Source organism: Notechis scutatus, chromosome 1 (assembly GCF_049901735.1).
Source record: "Notechis scutatus isolate UNSWTSFEM ecotype Mainland chromosome 1, rNotScu1.2, whole genome shotgun sequence".
In the NCBI taxonomy this organism is placed as follows: domain Eukaryota; kingdom Metazoa; phylum Chordata; class Lepidosauria; order Squamata; family Elapidae; genus Notechis; species Notechis scutatus.
In genome coordinates this window covers 326,947,462-326,969,527 of record NC_142009.1, presented here as the reverse complement: position 1 = coordinate 326,969,527, position 22,066 = coordinate 326,947,462, and the positions used below count along the sequence as shown (strand labels likewise).

Here is a 22,066-nt window from a genome sequence, read left to right as displayed (position 1 = left end):
ATGTTCTCTTTCGGGCCAAGGGAGAAAGGAAGGAAGGAAGGCAGATTAAACCTCAGACCAGTTCAAAAACATTTGCACGATGCAAAAAATAATAATAATTATAAAAGTGGAAAGATCTCCCACATTTATCACTCCAACAGCTTATTTTACCCTTGCTCAATACACATTCGCAGTATCAGTCCAGCTGGAAGTTTCCTTCCAAATAAAAAAAAATCTTCCTGCTTTTTACCCCACAGGAAGGCCTGTGAAAATATCTACCAATCCAGCACTGGGGAGGCTTCAAGTGAGACCTGTTTATAAAATCACAGATACAAAATTGTATCCAACTGATAACATATATTAAAAGCTAACATGTTTTCAAGTGCCAGCTATTATCATAGCAATCATGTATCTGCTACTGCTTGCTTTCAAGTAAGATGGTTAACACTATCAAAATGAGCTCCTTAAGATATATCTGTTTATCCAATTACTGGTTTCCCAGTTCTACTGTGTTACATGCTATCAATTTATGACTTTTGATTCAGCTCCAATAAAGTCTGTATTCATCACTGGGCCTCCATCATTCACCCAGACTGCTTTTCAACCTCCTAGGTCAGTGAGGGTGAACCTTTTTGTCACGGTGTGCCGAAAGTGCGTGTGTGTGCCGGCACCCACAATGCAATGTGCCCCGCCCCCCCTGCGCATGCACACACACCACCACCCCTTGCCTGCACTGTGCATGCACTCACCTCCCAGCTGATTTTCGGCCCGTTTGAAGCTGTTTTCGCCTTCCTGGAGGCTCGGAGGAAGCCTCTGCAGCCTTTGGAGGCCGAAAAACGGGCCCATTTCGGCACTTCCAGTATTTCCACCTCCAAAGGCTGCAAAGGCTTCCCTCGAGCCCTCAGGAGGGTAAAAACGGCCTCCCCCGGGCTCCAGAGGCCCTCCAGAGGCTGAAAATAGGCACTTCTGGTATTTCCAGAAGCCCCATTTTTCAGCCTCCCGAGGCTGCAGAGGCTTCCCATGAGACTCTGGGAGGGCAAAAATGGCCTCAAATGGGTCGAAAATCAGCTGGGAGGCGTGCGCATGCGCATTGTAGGTAAGTTTGGCTAGGGCTCGTGTGCCCGCACAAATGGCTCTGCAAGCCACTTGTGGCACATGTGCCATAGGTTCGCCATCACAGTCCTATGTGCCCCTCTGTCAGAAAAAATGTCTGCTTCTGTCAAAAAATCCTACCCCTTGTAAAGAACGGACCCTATTCTGAGATGTAGCCTCAATCCAAAGAAGGGATTGGCTAAGGCTTTGGAAAAACCTTGTGGGAATCGAGGTTAGTTCCTGCAGACACTAGCCAATATCTAACTGGAGTGAACCAAATATCTCACAGAGCTGAATGCTCTTTCAGTTGAAAAAATAAAAATCCTAGAAAGATACATCAAGCCAACCAAATTCGTCTGTCAGGAACAGATTCTTCCAGGCAAGATTCTGTTTCCAGCCCTGGAAATGGCAGGAGATGTGATTGTATTCAGTGCAAACCGTGATATGCGATGTTGAGATACTTGCATGCAGAAAATTAACCAGGCCAGGTGGCTTTCTCTGTGGCACATTACTTTTAGAGTAGATCCCCTCTGCTCAATCACTCTAAATTGTCTTCAGTCCAGGATAGCTAGCGTGAGGGACCAAAGGACGCTAATTAGGCCATTTTGTGTAATACAGGTAGGTCTCGACTTATAGCACTTCATTTAGTGACCATTCAAAGTTACACTGGAAAAAGTGACTTATGATCATTTTTCACACTTATAACCGTTGCAGCCTCTCCAGGGTCACATGATTTACATTCAGATGCTTGGCGACTGGTTCAAATTTATGACGGCTACTAGTGTCCCAGGGTCATGCGATCAACTTTTGTGACCTTTTCACAGACAAAGTCAATGGGGAAGCCAGATTCACTTAACAACCGCGTTACTAATTTGACAACTGCAGTGATTCACTTAACAACTGCGGCAAGAAAGGTTGTAAAACAGGGCAAAAACCATTTAATAACTGTCTTAACAGACATTTGGGGCTCAGTTGTTATCATAAGTCGAGAACTACTATGTATGTATGTATGTATGTATGTGTATGTATATGTATATGTATATGTACATACATACATACATACACACACACACAAGTAGTCCACAGCATATGACAATTGAGCCCCAAATTTCAGTTATTAAGACAGTTACTAAATGGGTTTTTCCCTAACAACAGAAATTTGAGGCTCAATGGTGGTCATACGTTGAGGACTACCTGCATGTATATACAGTAGTTCTTGACTTATGACTGCAACTGAGCCCAAAATTTCTGTTGTTAAGTGAGACATTTGTTAAGTGTCTTTCATCCCATTTTACAACTTTTCTCACATCTGTTAAGCGAATTACTGCAGTTATTTAGTTAGTAACACGAATGTTAAGTGGATCTGGCTTCCCTATTGACGTTGCTTGCCAAAAGGTCGTAAAAGGGGATCGCATGATCCCGGGACACTGCAACAGTCTTAAATATGAGTCAGTTTTACCAAGCATCTGAATCTTGATCGCATGACCATGGCAATGCTGCAATGGTCGTAAGTGTGAAAAATGGTCCTAAGTCACATTTTTCAATGTCGTAACTTTGAGCGGTCACTAAATAAACTGTTGTAAGTTGAGGACTACCTGTATCTTCAAATCAGTCTTGACTCCTGGTGATTACATGGACAAGTTCTTGTAGTTTTCTGGCAAGATTTCAGAAGTGGTTTGCCACTGCCTGTTTCCTAGGGCTGCGAGAGACCTGGCTGGCATCAGACCTCTCAGCTGTGCCTAAGGCAAGATTAGAACTCACACTCTCTCAGCTTCTAGTTTTTAACTATAACACCACACTGGATCTCTACTATAATGTAGGAAATACATAGTTAATTCAAAAGAGCCTGAAAATATGTACTCCCACTATCACATTAAGGGGCGTGAAATTCATTTGCAAAGTGTAAGAATTTGGTTTGGTCTAGTGGTTAAGGCACCAGGTTAGAAAGCAGGAGACTATGAGTTCAAGTCCCACCTTAGCCATCAAAGCTGGCTGGATGACTTTGGATCTATCACCTAGAGCAGGGACCGCCAACCTTTTGGACCTCAGGGACCACCAAACTCGTAATTTTAAATCCCGTGGACCAGAAACCCTGGGAAAATCCCCAAAAAGACTGCAGGAAAATTCCCCACCCCATTTTCCTACTAATCGATCATTCTTTATTTGGGATCTCCAGCTCCATTCTCAGGGAGGGAGAGGGGGGGAGGGGGAGAGAGAGAGAGAGAGAGAGAGAGAGAGAGAGAGAGAGACTGACTGACTTTTGGCTTCATGTAAAGAAAGCAGCAGAAGTCTTTCTTTCTCTCCCCCAAACTCCACTCAGAAATGAGTCTTTGTGAGACTTGTAGTGCTGGCGCAGCCTCTTGGAACAGGATGCCTTGCAGGGTCCCAAAGACTCATTTCTGGTGGAGTTTGGGGGAGAGAAAGAAAGACTTTTGCTGCTTTCCTTGCGTGCAGCCAAAAGCAGAAGGAGAAAGAAGCGAAAAGTAGCAGCCCAATAGCCAGCCCAGGCTCGTGGGGCGAGTAGGACAAGTCCCCCCCCCTCCATCCTTTCCCCCTCCCCTCACTACCTCATGTTCGCAATGCAAGCAACACAAGCCTTGTGTTCCCGTGCAGCCTGGATTAATTGTTTTGGGGGTGCTTTGGGGGGTGACATTTCTCTGTGGACCACCAAAATTTTCTCGCGGACCACCAGTGTGTCCCTGGCCCACTGGTTGGCAGCCACTGACCTACAGACTGTGACTTCCGATCCTGCCTTAGAAATGAAAATTGGCTGGGTCACTCTCCCTCTCTCAGCCCAATCCACCTCCCAGGGTTGTTGTTTTTGTGGGAAAAATAGGAGGAGAAAGGTGTGTTGAATATGTTCATTCCCTTGAGTTATTTATAAAAATAATAAAGGCAGGATATAAATAATAAAATAAAACATAAAAAAATAGGGGAAGAGAAACCTGGGGGAAGAGAACGGACCACAAAGAAGATGGCAGCTCCTTTTAAGCAGAAACCTTTTCCTACCAATGTGGAACAATCAATCAAACAAACAAAAAACAACCACCCTATTCTTTCCATCAACCCTCGATGATCACTGCATGACGCCCCCAAACATTCATGACCAGGAGAAAACACTAACCAATCATTAACAGAGCAAAGGGAACTAACCAGAACAGAAGAAACACAATCTGCCCACTTCTTCTCCCACGGGTCACAAAATATCGGGGAACAAACCACATAACATGGGCAGAAGGGACCCTGCTGCAGAACCAGGATGTCCCCCATTTAAACAAGCCAGAAACAAGAGCAAAGGATCCACCATGGATCATCCCTAGTCATCCTTTGCTCTGCAGTTATCTCTTTATCTCCCTCCACAGTGTGGCGAGTCTCTGCCAGCTTCCTTCCAAAGAGCCTCTTATCTTAAAAAAGGCTCTTATCTTAAAAAGGCAAGGTCTCCCTCCCTTTGAAGTACAATTTGAATGACAGTTTTCCAGCTGCATCTACTCCTGTCAGAGAAGGTTCAAAGAAGCATTGAGAAGAAAGGGAAAGAGATGGTGGACATACTGGGAGGCGCTGGTGAAACATCCAGTAAAATATTGAGCCAATGGCCAGCCATGAGGATCTAATGCCCTGTTCATTAAACTTCAACTATAAGATGTGTGGACTTCATCACGCCAGAATTCTTGCTGGGGAAGATGTGTGGATTTCAACTCCCAGCATAGCTGGCTGGGGAATTCTGGGAGTTGAAGTCCACAGATCTTAAACTTGCCAAGTTTTGAAAAACACGGATCCAGGACAAAGAAAAGTACCTCGATCTTTTCTCAGGTCCTTGGCACTTAGTCTGGGACATTTGGGGTTAATACAGCTATAGAAAGATGCAACAGAGAAGCCAACCCAATCAACTAATACCCCTTCTGGAAGAATTTAAAAGTATTGGGGTAGGAGGGGACCCCCGAACAGCACTCATTTCTCAGCTTTGCCTGTTTTCTGACACATCCCTCTAAATTCCTTTTCCAGGCAAGCATACCTACTCAACAAGCCAACGCTGCTTTCCCTGTCCATTTCAGAGATTGTTTGCAAGAAATTCAGCCAGCAGGACTTATTTCCCCAGTATAATAAACACAAATTAAAATTCCGGGCTTGGCCAGAAAACAGACTGAGAGAGAGGGGTGGGCTGAAGACGAAACCAGGATTAATGGTAGCATTTTACACAGTTAGGAGATCCTTGCCCTTTTATCTGTTTGGGGGGGTGGGGGGGTGGGATTTAAAGGGTGGAAGAAGACATCCGACTGATTACCTGCTTTGTTTTCTTCCCATCAGGCCAACTACTGTACCTCCTTAAGCCTTCACAACAAGGAGACTATGCAATTACTGGTCCCCCTTGACACTCTTAAGTACAGAGAACAAACAAGTTGAAGCTTGCAGTTTTTGACTCCCAGTTAACCCCCCCTCCCTTCTGCCAGGGATGTCCTCCAACCCCTCCCCTTGCAGTCCAGAGCATGCTGGGTACAAAATGGAGCTGCTGCTCTTTTAGACATCTCCCCTCCCCCTTCACATACAAAAACAACCCCCAATTCAGGGGAATCTACTGAGCCTCCATTGCCCCCAGCGTCTCACTTACCATACTGAAATCTAGGAGATCGCTTAATTCCTTGTCGGTTCCTGCTGCAGCCATTCTTTGTTGCTGGTTCATATTCCCACAGATTGAAATGGTGTCTGTCTTTTTTAGAAAAAGGACAGTGGGGGCGAGGGAGGGAGGGGGAGATACGAAGGAGAAAGGAAGCAGGATAGGAGTGGAGAAAAGAAAAGATTATTATTTCTTTAATGGAATGGAAGCGCTTGAAAATAAGCTCATGTTGTTCAATACTAGATACAATATGCAACTATTTCTCAGAATTATAAATCCTCCCGGGCAAAAATTCTCTAGCAAGCAACAACTGAGTAATTAAAACTCTTTCTCTCTTGCACACACAGGCACGCACATACACACAAACAGTATCTTTAAGTGCCAATTTCTTGACTGGGGCCACTTCAAAACCAATAAAAAACATTTTTTTTAAAAAAAATCATAAATAACGACAGGAACAGGGAGACAACAAAAATCTAAATGTCATGGTCTTTTCTATTCCAGATCACCTGTTGCTCCAGTTAGCGATCTAACACTTGGAAAAGTTGCTGACCTTTGATTTTAAGGTTCCCAAAGTAATTCTGCAGTTAATTCTAATGCTGCATCTATTTACAAATCCCATCAATCACTATCTCCCCCCTTCTCTTTTTTTTCTTTGATACGGACTAGAGGAGTTGTTCTTGCAAATAATAAGCAAGGGTTTCATTTCCTGCACCCTTAAAAGACACAATAGGAAATACTTAAAATTTGAATTTTGAATACAGTCTCTAAAAACTAAAAAACAATATGTGATCCAACCCCCCACGAGGCAAATACACTGCAATCTTACACTAACCTGGGAATAAGTTCTGTTGATCTGCCTGAACTTTTGAGCAGAAATGCAAAAAAAAAAAAAAAAAAGCATGTCTTATGTGCCAAAATTCAGGTGAATGGTGAATACAAAAATTCCATCTTTTGCACACACAGAGAGACTTTGCTTTATCTGTGGAAGAGCCAGTTGTGTTGATGAGGAACAATTTTCTCTAATCAACGGCTTCATTTGATCACCACCTCACTTTCAATCCTCCCCAGCCTCATCCTCCCCACATTAAAAAATAAATAAAACTATAAAAAAATAAGACTGAAGTGTCCTTGGGGCAGGGAGCCTTTGTTTAATTTTGCCTGTCCCATGCTGCTGACTGTGTGGTTTTTAACGTCTGTCTTCTTGCAAGCTGCCCAGAATCAATTGGGAGTGGGTGGCATGCAAATATGTAAAATAAACAATAATTACTAACAGCTCCTTGGCTTGAAAGAGACCACAGAGGTCATCAAATCCAGCCCTGCTCAGCACAGGAATCACAAAATAAAGACCCAAATTACTTGCCAGATTGTAAGAGCCTAGCTATATACTCACAGTGTGAGAACACTGATAGTTTATTGTACTTGTGAGTAAACACTACACAACTCGGTGGAATCTACTGGAGAGTAAACCTTGCCCAGTTTTAAGCAACCTTTTTAAGCGCAGAACAATTTTTTTTTGCATCTGGGGACCTCCAGATGCAACAACAATGTCCACAATCCTCAGTCAACAAGGAAAGGCTGCTGTAAAATATGGATGGGGGGTGGGAGTTGTCCTGGTTGTGTGAATCTGATCAATGGGGATGCAGCCTAGGAAAGCAGCCAGATAACAGCTTTAAATTTGCAGTCTTCAGGAATTTTTTTTTTTTAACTTCATGCCGTGATGTGAGATGTCCTCACATTTAATCTCTCATGTTGGTAAAAGCTGCGGATCACAGAAACTTCAAGGCTCAGGAATTGCAACATATAATTATTATTACCATAAATAATATTTTATTTAACCCCCACCCATAAGTCTTTAGAGCTTATGGTCACCCATCAACGACAAGAACAAACAAAAGGATGTATATTACTCTCTGCCACAAGATATGGTGCAAGCCATTCATTATAAAAAAACAAAAGGAGTTCAAACTAGACAAGAGGAGAAATGAAAGATTTCAGTACTTCTTAAGCATGAAAGTGGGATTTAATTTCCACACAGGCCTTTGATCCCAAATGGGACATGTCGGGGCACAAAACAAATACTAGAATCCTTAATTTCTTTGAGGCATATGAACAGAAAGATACTTGTGCACTTACGCTCACAGACTTCGAAGGAAAGATACACCCAATTATTTATTGATATCCTTCCCTTATTATATTTACAAATAACACAAGGCGGCTAACATACCTAATACCCCTTCCTCCTTCTATTTCCCTCACAATAACAACCCTGTGAAGTGGGTTGAGCTGAAAGAGAGGGACTAATCCAGAGTCACCCAGCCAGATTTCATGCCTAAAGCAGGACTAGAACTCACAGCCTCCTGGTTTCCAGCCTGGTGCCTTCACCACTAGATCAATCAATCTGCTCAATGCTCCTATTTCTGCTAGATGAAAATGGGAGACAACCCCCCCCCCAGTAGAAATGCACAAGTGGGGTTTGCCCCAAATTGCCAGAGTACACCCCTTCTACAATATATGCCAATCTGGGGTTGACAGCTCAACAAATTTCATTACTCTGTTTTCCTGAGATTCCTTTACTGGTTTATCTTCCTTTTCTGCGTGCCCCCAGGCCCCATTGCCCCCTTGTAAATCAAAAACTCTATGTACTCTAACTATGCCTTATATATTCATTGTCGATCTTATGTAACAGACACATTGGGAATAGCAATCTTTATCTTTGCTGATAGATAAATGTGTGTTGCTGGAGTAGGTGGGTAGAAACTCCAGGATCCTAGACATTTCTACTTGAGAGTAAGCTTCATGATTGCCAAGGGGCCTTACTCCACACAAAGCACAATTAGGATTGTAATCCAGACTTTTCAGGCTACGCCATGTAATGGGCAGAGAGGCCCACTGAATACTATGAGGTTACACGACAGTGCAGCAAATCCAGTTTACTCTATAATTTAGAAGGGAAAAGAAAGACTCACACCCACTCACTTTCTCTATGAACTTAGTGAAGGCAATTGAGTAATGGTGCAATAGAGCCTTTAATTTCAGCAAACTATCTGGCAATTACTTTTTATCTGAAAGTTGCTAAGCGTGTTTCCAGAAACTCCTTGTAATAAGGGCTAAATTCGAAGGTGGAAAACAAAACTTTTGATCGTTCGCCCAGAAGGCCAGATTGCACTCCCGAAGACCTGGATTCAACTCACTGTGGAAAACTCACCAGGCTTGTCTCTCCTTCTCAGTTCAGCCTATCCCATACGAAAATAATCTGGGAAAAAGCAGATTGCTACATGGGAGGAATGGTGGCAATGAAATAAAAATAACCCCCAAAATGTGGGGTATCCCTCAAATTTATCCTCATTTTGGGGTGAGGAGCAGAGAAGGGTGGTAGAAAGCATTGGTACCCACCAATCTACCTCTTCATCAAGGGTTGTGTTGTTTTTTTACAAAAATAAATCTCCCCCTGCTCCATTCACATATGTGTGGGGGTGGTGGTGGAAAAAGCACCCCCTTAAACTGCATTTTAGCCCTCCTCCGCTGAGGGCATTTGCCAGACTTAAGCCGAGGCACGGCAGAATCCCAGACACGTGCTCTCGGCATGAGCAATCGCCTGGATCCGGCCGATGAACCCGGTCTCACTCCAGACACGGATATTCTAGGAGAGCCCGGGGTTCAACCCTGCAAACTGGCAGGTGCCCTCTCTGCCACAGATCCACACAAGAACACAAGGGCAAACTGAAGGCAGCTGGACTTCAGGCAGGAAACCGCGGTGGCGTTTACCTCTCCCCAAAGTATTTCTTCAAATCTCTCCCTTCCTCGCCCCTGCAGGAGAAAGTGGCTGTCCCCCCCCAGCTGATGGGCGTCCCCCAACCTGCTCCCCCCCATTCCAAGCAGTTGTCCTCCCTCCCGGCTACCCTTCAACCTGACTCATTTGGGGTTCCTTTCACTAGAAGCTGAACACTTTTTTTTCCCCCTTCAGGACAAAGACTCCAAACCAGCTCCCCCGGACCCTCCCCCATCCCCAGGCCCCTCCTCCTCCCCTCCCCTATTACCATACTTTTAAAGAAAAAAAAATTAAAAAAACTCCGGGACAGGTTTATGGATATTTGTTAGAACTCTTCTGCTTTCTAAGTGTTCCATCTTTAGGCAACTTAATGTAGTCACAAACAGATTAAAATACGGAGTGGGGTGGGGGGAAGGTGGAGAGCCAGGGGAAAACAAATCTAACACAAAGCAAAGTGTGTGCGTGTACATGAGGGGGAGGGAGGTCTTGCCTGTGCATTAAAAAGAAAAGTTTGTAATACACTCAAAGGCTCCCGATATCTACTTCCAACACAGCACAGCACAGAGCTTTTTAGAATTTCTTTTTAAATTACTGGTGTGGGGGGAGAGAATTCACATTGGGGTTTTTTTCCCCCTCTTTCCAGTTTGGTTTAATGCAGCAGACAAGGAATCTCTTATATGCAAGCAGCTGCCATCTGGGGCCTCACCCCCCTCCTCAAATGCAGCAGCAGCACCCATATTACTGGACGATAAATGCTGTATTTGAGGACAGGCCTGGGGTCTCCCTTTTCTCTTTCAGTAATTGAGGCCTAACTTATTTTACAGCCATCAACAACTTGCTCACAATAAAGCAGCCAATTAGCAGATTCATTAATATATTGTGTTGCTTCAAGAACACTACACACAGGTATATAGCATGATTTCACACAGATAAACCTATAAATTTTAGACATGTAATATATAGGTACAGGAACAAGCGATTGAAGAAAACATTATCTAGGCACATAAGTAAAAGATCAAAGTACAACTCGGCATAAACAATGACCTGTTATTTAAGGTCTGGGGAACAGTTTCACTCAGAATTTGAAGCATTATTTCAAATTACACAAGAACTTTGTGGCTATTTGTCATCTTTCTCAAAAACTAAAAAGCAGAGGTTTGTGCCCATTTGATTGGCAAACAGCAATAACAAATATTTCAACCAGAGACAATTGTTTTATACACATGGACATTGAAGTCAGAAGAAACAGTTTTGCCTACAGACTAAGTTCTCAGAAAGAATTCTCCCCACAGAGTTCCAAAAATTTAGTGGTTGCCCTTAAATTCTGGGATATTCTAAAAGAAGGCCTAGATTGCTGCCATACAAACTTCCCAAGGAAATTGCCGAAGGGAAAAGAGGGAAGGGGTGGTGAACTCTTTCTTAAATAAAGTCAAAAGGCTGAGATAAATAAATAAATAGATAAATAAATAAATCAGGCATTTAATTCCAGGCTTTGCTTAATTTCATCCATGGCCTAAACCTTGTATTTTCCCAATTTCCTTTGTGCAGAAGATCTAATAATTGTGGGGAGGAGTGTGGCATAGGTTGTGTTTGGTACATCAAACCTGCTGTAGAAATATTAGAGTTACAAAAGGAATGGATGTTTGTGGTGGGGCAGGGGGAGAAGGAATTTGTAAATAGAAGCTGGAGAAGAATAATCCAGCTAAGCAGTGACATCAATGTGATATGTTCCCATTTTAAATGTTTGTCACTTCCATTAGCATGTGTCCGGTTTTGTTTTTAAGCAAGGGAGGGTCGTATTCTAGTAAAATATAAATTAGGGTGGGTGTCTGTGGGATGAAAGAAAGAATTGGCAAGCTGGGATTTAAAAGGGAGACGATACTATAATCATGGACATCAAACTGGTGTGGGCTTTCCTCTCAAGAGTGTGTGTGTGAAGAAAGAACATTAAAAACTTTTTAGTAAGGGCGTCTTTGCAAAAGTGGGACAATCAGGAATACAATTGCCCTTCTCTGCCCCCTTTAATCCATACTGTTTGATAATTGCACACTAAATAATAATAGCCAACACACCACATTTTGGTGCTGGACAAAGTATAATAAAACTTCTCTTAGACAAGAGGGAGATGTATGTTGGGGGGGGGGGGGGACTCTTGTGCATGTGTGTATCTACTATGAGTGAATTCTGGATCCCTTCATTAAAATGAACAAACTACTGCAACTGAAAAGCATCTGTATTCATTGCAGGGAAATTTAAGACATCACTTCCCAGTGTTTCTTTCTTTAAGGACAATAAACTTCACAGGCAAGAAAATGGGGGGAAGTCAGCCCCCTTCTGCTTTAGGTTATTACACTCCCCCAAAAAAAAGCTGAACTCCCCCGCAGGCCTAAAGGAAAGCTCAATAGAGTATAAAGCTTGTTGCCTTTCTCCCCGACCCTCAAAAGGAGTTAAGAAGACCTCCTTCATCGACTCCCCCCACTCCACCCCGCGTTTGCTTCAGCTAGCTTCCCGCCCCATGAAGTTTAATACCACTTCCGGGGGGGGAGAGAGAGAGAGAGAGAGAAAGAGAGAAAGAAAGGACAAGTGTGCGTGCGTGTGGGGGAAGAACAGGGAAAAATACACCTAAATAATAAGCATAACAGAGAGAGAGAGACAGACAGTAACAGTAATTACTAAGTAAGGGACAGAGCCGAGGAAAGTAGCAAAGTTAAATCTATAGACCCTCAGGAAAGAGAAAGAAAGACTCCCGACTTAAGTCAACTCTGCCCCCTCCGAAAATAAAATAGTTCCGTGGAGGGGGAGGAGTCACACACGAACCCCCCAAATTAAAAGCAGAGGCCCTCCCCTACTTGCTTCACCCACCCGCAGCCCCCCCCCCTTCCTCAGGCTTACCTGCTCAGCTTTGTGGTGGGGGGAGGGTTACATCCACAAGTATGGCTGAAGATTCCCGGGGCGCAGCCGGGGTGGGCGCCCCGGTCGCCCCTCCTGCCTTCCTATTGTTCTCCCGGAGGCGACTGGAGACGGTGGAGGCAGCTTTAACAATGTCCAAGCAAACGGAAATGTAGTCAAAACGAGGGAGGGAGGCTTTTTTTAAAAAAGAAAAGAAAAAGGAAAGAAGAAAAAGAAAAAAAAAAGGAGAAGAGGGGGGAAAAAAAGCGAGAGTGGGAAAATAAATTAAGAGAGGACCGGGGGGGGGGGGGAGAAAGGCGCTCCCCCGAAGGTTCAGTCTGTCTGCGCCCCTCGGGCTGCGAGTTCGGCCGCGCCGACGTTCGATCGAATGTTTGTCCCAACGTTCGATCGGGTGTTTTTGCCCCCCGCCAGGAGCTTTTGCGTGGCCTCTTCAACGTTCCATCCGCGCTTGGAAGATAAAAAGTGCTTCCGATCCTCCGGCCGCGGACCCCGCTTAGCGCTGGCTTCGCTGGCTCATGATCGCCGAGCTTCTTTCTCTTTGCGTTTTTTTTTTTTTTTTCTTCCAACCCCCTCGCTCGCTGGGGCAGCGGACGGGCGCCCCCTTCTCCTTCGCCGCCTTCTCCTCCTCCTCCTCCTCCTTTGCTTCCACACATCCACCACACACACACATGCACACACGCACAGACTCTCGCATCAAGACCTTCCCCCTCCTTCTCTGGCGTATCCTTCCGCCGCGGCAGCCACCATCACTACCAACTGCACAAGCCCCCAAAAAAGCGGGGTGAGGGGGAGGAGGAGTGAAGGAGGGAGGGAGGGACACGGCTGATTTTTGCCCACGGGGTTCTTTTCGGAGCTCCCAAGTAGTTGGGGGGGGGGGGGAGGGAAAGAATGGGAAAGTGAATTCTTCCCAATGGGATTTTCTTTTTATTTTACTTAACAACCGGCCGACAATAAAAAACTCCGCACGCTCAAATATTTCCGGGGAAAGTGGAAAAGAAGAACGAGGGGTTTGAATGGATATTGCCTAGGTCTGGACTAGTAGTCTTGGCTGCAAAACTCTCAGCAAACTTCAAATAGGAGTAGAGAGATTAAAGATACACTTCCCAACCCCCAAACAGCATTCTGCTGCCCTTTTTGGTAGTCTTGGGGTTTTCCTTTTTTTAATTTCTTTTTTTGCAATGAGATCCAATAGCCACGTAGTTTTCATAGATTTGTACAAGTACTCCTCGACTTGCATTCATTATGTTTTGTGACCGGTCGAAGTTACAAGGGTGCTGAAAAAAGAGACTTATAATCGGCCCTTGTACTTTATGGACTGTTGCAGCCTCCCCACAGCTCAGATTCGGATGCTTGGCAACTGGGATGTATTTTACAACAGTTGCAATGTCCCAGGGTCATGGGGTCACATTTTGTGACCTCCCCAGGCAGCTTCCAACAAGCAAAGTCAAGGGGGGAAGCTGCCTTTGCTTAATGACCACATGATTCACTTAACAACTGCAGTGCTTCACTTCAGAACCTTGGCGCGAAAGGTCATAAAACTGGGCACCACACACGTAACAACCACCTTGCTTGGCAACAGAAATTCTGATCCCAACTGTGGTCGTAAGTCAAGGACTGCTTGTAAAGAGTCAAGGAATTACACAGCCACTACTCTCAATTCTCTTGAGTGTGGAAGAGAGAGGAAGGCAGTGGCCAAATTATTGTCCTCATTGGTTTTGTAGGGTTCCAATGATGTTAAGACCCATCCTAATGTAATTATGTGTTTGTTCCTCTAAGCCAGGGGTCCTCAAACTTGGCAACTTTAAGACTTGTGGACTTCAACTCCCAGAACTCTCCAGCCAGCTATGTTATTCTCCAGCTATTCTCCACACTGGGAGTTGAAGTTCACAAGTCTTAAAGTTGCCAGGTTTGGAGACCCCTGCTCTAACCCAGCGGTATCAAACTGACGGCACACGGGCCAGATGCATCATGCGCAGGCCACGCCCACCCCAGCTCTGTGAATGGGGAAAACGTCGCAAAAGAACATGTGACGGCAACGTGACGTGGCGAGTTTTGTGCTCTAACCTGAAAGAACGACTGGTTTTCCTCAACATTTTGGGATAAATAGGTAGCTAGTTTCTGAATGAATAGGTTATTAGGAACCCAGCTATTCTTGTAAAGATGTTATGTGAACGCCAGCATCATGTTATGCCATGATTTTATTTTATTGGGGGACACGCCATGTCTTATGAACACATTATTCCACATTTTTCCAGATTTTGTTCTATTGTACTTTATTAATTTATAATATTCTTTTTGTTAGTTTTTATGGTTTTTTATTTTTATTTTTTGTTTTAAATATGGTTTTATATTGTGTAAGCCGCTTTGAGGCTCTAAGTGGTGATATAAATTAATTAATTAATAAAATAAAATAAATAAACACTGCCCAATGTCTGGAGCACATCTTTCCATTTCCACCCCAATTCGCTTACCTTTAAAAAAAAAAAAATAATAAGAGACAACCTCTTCGCACAGCTGTCCAATTCAATTAAAATCCCATGCAAAACACATTAGTGATCCAGCAAATATGCAGCCCACAGCATCTGTCCCTTCCCCATCAAAAATATAGAACCATCTTAACTTTGAGGAATTTGACTGATCTTAAGAAGAGGGCTTTAGCCATCGGATAGGGTCCTTGCCTGAGATCTGATGCTAAGTAGAATTGTACGTTGCTCATTGTTGGAAAGGGAGGCTGCCAGAGCTGAGGGCTCGGCTGTAAAATTGCAAAAACAGTCTGTAGGAAAATGCTGGCAAAGCTCTTCCACGCTGTTACAAAAGAAAGCTGCCCAGATGCGTGTCCATAGATCATCAGGAATCAATTTTATTTTTGGTTTACTCCATCTTATTATTTTTTTTATAAATAACTCAAGGCTACGAACATACTTAATCCTCCCTCCTCCTCCAGTTTTTCCCACCCTGTCAGGTGGTTTGGGAGATGTTAGGATATTATTAAAACAACAATAAACAAATATTTTCCCACTCCCCCAAGCAATCCACCTGCCCAATTTTAAGAGATTTGATGATTTTTGAGTGGACCTCCCATTAAAATACTGCCCAGAAAAACACATACTGATTCTCTGTGCAATTGCTCTTTCTGTTGCAGGATCATACATTCTCATTCAAAAGCTCCCAGGGCAGAAGTGGAGAACTAGGGCCCCTTTATGACTTGTGGACTTCAACTCCCAGAATTCCTGAGCCATGCTGGCTCAGGAATTCTGGGAGCTGCAGTTCACAGGTCATAGGGTCATAGTTCCCCACCCATCCTAGACAATGCCCATTCATATATTGCACCGAAACATAATGGGGTGTATTTGGTATTGGCTTAGCATGTTATGTAAACCCATCCATGATGGTGTGTGAATCATGGTTTACATCTCTTGATGCATGGTTGAAACTAATTGGAATTGAATCAGACATCCTCAACCTGCAGATTTCCAGAAATGGTTAACTAAGCTCTAGAACGGGGCTGTCAAGCTCGCGTTGTCATGGCATCTTCATGTGACGTAGCACAACTTTTTCTCACTTTGCTAAACCGGGCATGGGTGTGGCCAACGCATGATGCATCCAGCCTGTGGCCCGTGAGTTTGACATCCCTGCTCTAGAATGACTAGCTAGTGTGCTAGCTGGAGATTGGGAGAATTAGACTAACATCATGGTAGGGCACGACATTGGAGAAGACTGCATTAAAACTATGGGTAGGTAGATAGTGACCTAGCACACAATATGTGGAGCCATTTGTTTCGTCCGATTTCTTAAATGGAGCCTAGAGGTATCTGCAGGGTGGGTGGTTGGAAAGCATCAAAACGGCATCTGCAACCTGCACAATGGAAGCCTGGTCCAAAGCTGCCATCTTAATATTTTTGAATCCCCTACCACCATTCCAATCCTAGACAACAACATAAATATCAAGTATTAATCACAACGACACGTGATGATGTCACAGTGTTTTGCAGAATGACATCAAAAGGGACATCACACCCAGCACTTCCTCACTATAGGCTGCAGTCCTCCAATAGAGGCCTAGTGAGATGAAATGAGGATGTAAGGATTGGATTCTGAATGCATTTAAATGGGATTCTACAATGGCTTGAGAATGCCCACAAAAGAGGATAAAGTCCTTTTAGCTGCTCTCAGCAGTAATATTAATCTGCTCTGTAACTAACACCTAAGTTTCAGAGGTTCAACCTTCCCCTATTGCAATATTTCTCAACCTTGCAACTTTAACATTTATGGACTTCGGCTCCCAGAATTCCCCAGCCAGCATGGTAGATGTTCTCATGTAGGCCAAATACAATACCAAATACTCTTTGGGAGAGGAGTGAGTGAAAGGGGATTTCAAAGTGGAGAATATAAAGCAAAGTTTCTGAAGCTCAGCAACTTTTAGATGCATAGACGTCAACTCCCAGAATTCCCTAGCCACCCTGGCTGCTGGTAATTCTGAAGTTGAAGCCCACCTTTCTTAAAGTTGCCACGCTTGAGAAACACAGATCTACTGCTTAATCCTTGCACCTTGTTCCTAAATAATAGTCTGTATCTAACAATGGATGTTCTCTTTGGTTAAGAAGGCATAAGAAGATCTAAGATGAGTCAGAGCAAAGGCTCAAATACTGTAATGGAAAAGTCTTTATTTTTAAAAACTGCCAGGCAAGATCCTCCACACTGCATTAAACTTTTCCACCATCCCTTGGTGGCCGGTCCACAGTATTTTACTTTCAAAGCTGAGCGGTCTCTAAACACGAAGGTTTCCTTTGCTTGCTTACAATGAACCCTTTCTTCTCTGTGATTTTGTCTGGTTAAAAAAAAATAAAACTCCAATCTTGATTATTTTTACCTTGTAGCAAGGAATTCCATAAGCTGACAACCCTTAATCTTAGAGGCTGCGAAGACTATTGAGATGGTAGGTAAGCTGCATAAATAAATAAAACTAAACAAGGACAAATTCGACCCCTTGATGGGTGTGTATGTCCATGTGACCTCAGTGATGTTGTGGCTCACAAGACAAAAGTTTTTTTTTCCACTGAAAAAGCTCCAAACCAGGGGTGTCAAACTGGCGGCCAGTGGGCCAGATACATACAGGTCATGCCCATCTCAGCTCCTCGAAGGGGGGGAAATGTGCTACATCATGTGATGGCAACTTGAAGCGGCGAGTTTGACATTTGTGCTCTAAATTATTGACCTGGTTTACCTTAATTTGAATATGTGCAGTCTCTGCTTATAAGATTTTTATTTTAACATATGTATAACACTTCACAGAAGTAGGTTTCCCCAAGTGAAGCTTGAAGACTGTGGCTTTTTTTTTTCATTTCCCCTTGTTCCATTTTTTGTCCTAAGTTTCCTCTGAGGGGTCTTTGATGTGTGCTCTCTGAGTTTGGTTGTTTTCTTGCAGACGAGCACTAGCAAGTTGTCCTAGGATGATGTTATCTAGTTTGGGTAATGAAACGTCTGCAAGAAAATAAAAATGCTCCCAGAGAGCACCTACCACCCCTCATTTCAACCCTGAGCTACAAATGTTCTCCTTCCTTTCTTCTGCCTGATAAAAAAATTCTGGGGACCTAAAAAAACAGGTTTTTTGAAGAAAAGTTCTGAGCTGGTCAAATCAAGAGTGTGCATGGATACAAATTTTGGAATTTTCTGCTTTCCTACAGTCAACATTGCTTTGCTATACTTAGCATTATTTTTCCTGCCATAACTTTCTTTGACCAAAGTATAGTTCTTTCAGATGTATACATTTATGCATGTATTTTTTTATTATTATTCTTACTCGTCTGTAGAAACAATTGCACTTGTCGAAAACAGATCGATGAAAAGGTAGGGTGGGAGGATTTTCCGTGGAATGGGTGGAACTGGGAGGAGCCATGCCGAGAGGTGGAGGAATACGAACTATTTTTCAGAGCGGAATGACACAAAAAATTGTTGTAGGGAAAAAACCGAGAGCAGCAGCAGCAGCGTGACGAAATGGGAGCACCGAAGAGATGGAATGATAAGGCCGCGGGGTAGGATCCAATGGAACGGCACGATGTCGTGGAGTAGCAAGAAGATTGACCAATCAGAGCCAGCCTCCGTTCTCTTTCCTCCCCATCCCTCCATCTGACTGTCTGCCTAACCCTGCGAGCCCTTATTTCGCCCACTGAGCAAGGGGGAGGCCGTGCAGGCAGCTGCCGCGATCTTTTGTTTAACGGGCCTCGGCCGAGTTATATTTGTGAATTGTTTTTGTTTAGCGGTTTTGCTGATTTAAAAAAAGAATTGGGAGGAGAAATTGAAAAGAAATGAATGTAACACAAGTGCTGGACTGAGAGTGATATTTTTTTTAAAAAAAATAGTTTAAAACAGATGGTCATTATTTTGCTTTTATTTTATTGTTTGCTTATTAAGACAAGTGATAAAGAGAAAAACAGTCAATACATACGATTTATCTCTTTAGAACGGGAGTGTTTTACACTTTTTAAAAAGGTTTTTTTTTAAAGCTTTACATTCTTCAGAAAGTGCTTAAAACGTGCAAAAGCTGTGAATATGACTATTCAAAATATCTAACTGGGAATATGACCTCAGAAGGAAGGTGCATTGGATTCAGTGAGAATTCTGATAAGGGAGCATATAATTGCCACAGTAGAGTATGTTGAATTCAACCAGATTCTCTGACTAGGCCTCTGTATGCTTATTTACTAATAGCATTTATATAAAGTGCCTTTATAGAGCCATATGATCTATTTTTTATGGCTGACAATTCCTGGCATGTATTTTGTAATAATAAAAATTCCAACAGCTTGAACCGCTGGTACATTTCTGTAATTGGCTTGGAATTGCATGTGCAAAGTAAGGTACAATAGGCAATTAAAAAAACAGCTGTTTTTGCACTATTAAATCACATCTGATGCCAGGATGGAACACAATTTTAAGAGTCCAGTCCCAAAATGTATTGTGACTTGGTCTAGGGATTGCATTCTTAATGTACTTTCCCCAAAGTTGTGTATTCTTGTAAGTTGGTGGAATAGATATTATATGGAAGCAGCAGACAGAACACTCCCATTTTATGTGTGTTTTCTCAGAAGTAAACCCATCTGAGTGTAATTTTATTTTTGGGGCAAACTAAACATTGAAGAGACTTAAAAGTTCTGATTCTTACGCTTTTGCCCTACCCCTTCTTTCTTTACAAGGTTCATAGTAGCAAACAAGAAATCAATCTGTCTGGGCTGATTCATAGACCAGTGGTGGAGCTAAAAGAAAGAAAGAATGAAAGAAAAAAAAAGTGGGGGGAGGAGAAATAGGATCACTTTGGAGAAAAATACGGTGGGGGAGGGGAAGCTCAGTTGATTAAAGTTGTAGTCGCATTTCCCACTCGTCAGTTTTCCCCCAAAATCCCCAAACAGCACTTTGAATTTATTCTCGAACTGAGTGTTAATAATAGTTCCACAATATTATTGATGGAGATTGTATGCTGCAAAAAAACACAAAGTGCTGGCCGTGGTTATACTGTAGAGAAAAATGCACATTAGTCCTTCAAAGCTAAAAGAGATTTTCTCTGTTTTCTCCCAAATATCTAAGTGCTGAGGCACGTTTTCAAGTAGGGCTGCTTCACTTCTAGAGAGACACACAGACACGGGGACAAACTTAATTTCTAGAATCAATTCGAAAAAGAATTTGTGTGCCCTCAACATTCTTGTTTACAGATAGTCCTTAATAACCATTTGTTTAGTGACTGAAGTTATAATAAGCACGGAAATAAGCAGGACCCTTTGCAACATCCTCATAGGTACATGATCAAAATTTGGGCATTTGGCAACCAACATGTATTTACAATAGTAGCAGCATCCAAGAGCCATGTGATCACCATTTGTAGCCTTCCCAGATGGCTTCCAACAAGCAAAGTGGAGGAAGCCAGATTCATTTAACAACTGCATGATTCACTTAACAACAGCAATGAATTGCTTAACTGGCAAAAAGGTCGTAAAATGAAACACCTCACTTAACAACTGCCTTGCTTAGCAACAGAAAATTTGGGCTCAACTATGGTCATAGGTCAAGGACTACTTGTATTTGTAAACTATAAACTTTTTCCAAATAAAAATTCGAAAAAGAATCAAACAGGGTGACCACAAAAATTCTTTTTAAGGGTTGATAATCCTGGCATATCCTCTGATCTGGAGCACCTGAATTAATGGAGTCACACCTAATGCACACAAAGGACATCAGACATCTTCGACTCAACCAGAGCCCCAGTAGACATCCTCCTGTTGGAACTAGAGAAGTTTTCTGATGCTCTAAAATAGCGAATAGAGGGGCCTGAACTGAATTGCCTCTCTGTCCTTACAAGAAACAGGTCAAAATATCCAGCCATCCAGCTAACTTTTCTTATGCTTTCTATTTATTCCTTACATTTGTTTCACACAGAACTTGGAACAATACATTTCCTTCTGGATTACTTCCCTGTAAAAGGGGAAGAGGGGAGAGCTGATTTTTCTTTTTAAGTACTGAAGGCAACAAGGCTTTTCTTGAATTCTGATAAATTAATGGGATAGCTTGTCCCCTTGCCTGTCTTTAGCTTTGTTATAGGTTTAACCATATTTTAATTTTAACTTCTTTATAGTTCTATTTCTCTGGCACAGAACAGGGGGAGAGAGAATATCTCCATTTCTGAACGCCAGATGAGCACTGCCTGAGAAATATTTAAAGTGCTTTCACTCACACCCATGACAAACCCTTCTGAAACTGTAGGATATGATTAGAAACATGGTCATTTAGTAAGTATCTTCCTGAGCTAAATGCACAGTTTATGGTATTCCCCTATTCATGTCCTGTTCCCATTAGAGAGAATATGTCATCAGCCCTCTAACTGTGGGTCAAAGAAGATTCTCAACTTTTTTTGCCCGATTTTTCCAACGTAGGCCATAAAATATTCCACTTTCTCCATATCCCTAGCTAAACAATGAGCCTAAGGATAAAAATAAATAAATGGATCCATTTCTGGAAATCCCTAGTCTTTACTGATCAGATAGACTCTTCCTGCTCAGAAGGCTTGCAGCAAGCTAGCAAGATTTCTATACTATACTTCACAATTTTGTCTTTCCTGTTTTTTCCTCCACACTATTAAAAGTGGAGGCTGGGGGCAAATGACTGAGTGAGATTTTCCCCAAACCTTAATGAGCAGAGAAATTAGATTGATAATTTTGGGGGATTTCAATGTCACATATGACTTTTTACTACCATAGATTTACGGGATTATTTTTCAACACTGCCAGAGCAAGAAGAACTTTTCCAATTATTTCTCAAGAATGGGACTCTCTTTAGCAATAGCAAGATCATCAATGTTCAAAACATCCCAACATATTCAAAATGTTTTGGTTGCCACAATATAAAAAAGATGTTGAGACTCTAGAAAGAGTACAGGGAAGAGCAACAAAGATTATTAGGGGACTGGATGCTAAAACATATGAAGAACAGTTGCAGGAATTGGTTATATTTAGTTTAATGAAAATAAGAATTAGAGGTGATATGACAGCAGTGTTCCAATATTTGAGAGCCTGTCACAAAGAAGGGGTATGTCAATGTGTCAATCTATTTTCAAAAGGACCTGAAGATAGGACAAGAAGCAATGGATGGAAACTAACCAAAGAGAGAAGCAACCTAGAGCTGAGGAGAAATTTCTTGACAGTGAGAACAATTAA

At 42.7% G+C, this 22,066-nt stretch overlaps 1 protein-coding gene across 8 annotated transcripts in view; it reads right to left on the bottom strand.

Moving 5' to 3' along the window:
* The window catches only part of TCF3 (transcription factor 3), a 123,477-nt gene extending 110,411 nt beyond the window's left edge, over positions 1-13,066 (bottom strand). For 4 of the 8 annotated variants that reach the window (XM_087952626.1, XM_087952628.1, XM_087952630.1 and 1 more), the window contains exons 1-2: positions 12,348-13,066; positions 5,678-5,776 (exon numbers count right to left, since the gene is read on the bottom strand). In XM_087952626.1, coding sequence (XP_087808752.1) covers positions 5,678-5,749 — 72 coding nt within the window. In that variant the 5' untranslated portion in view covers positions 5,750-5,776; positions 12,348-13,066. The remainder of the gene's footprint in view (positions 1-5,677; positions 5,777-12,347) is intronic. The other 4 variants (XM_087952627.1, XM_087952629.1, XM_087952631.1 and 1 more) reach the window with 1 other exon arrangement.
* Positions 13,067-22,066: the final 9,000 nt, after the last annotated feature.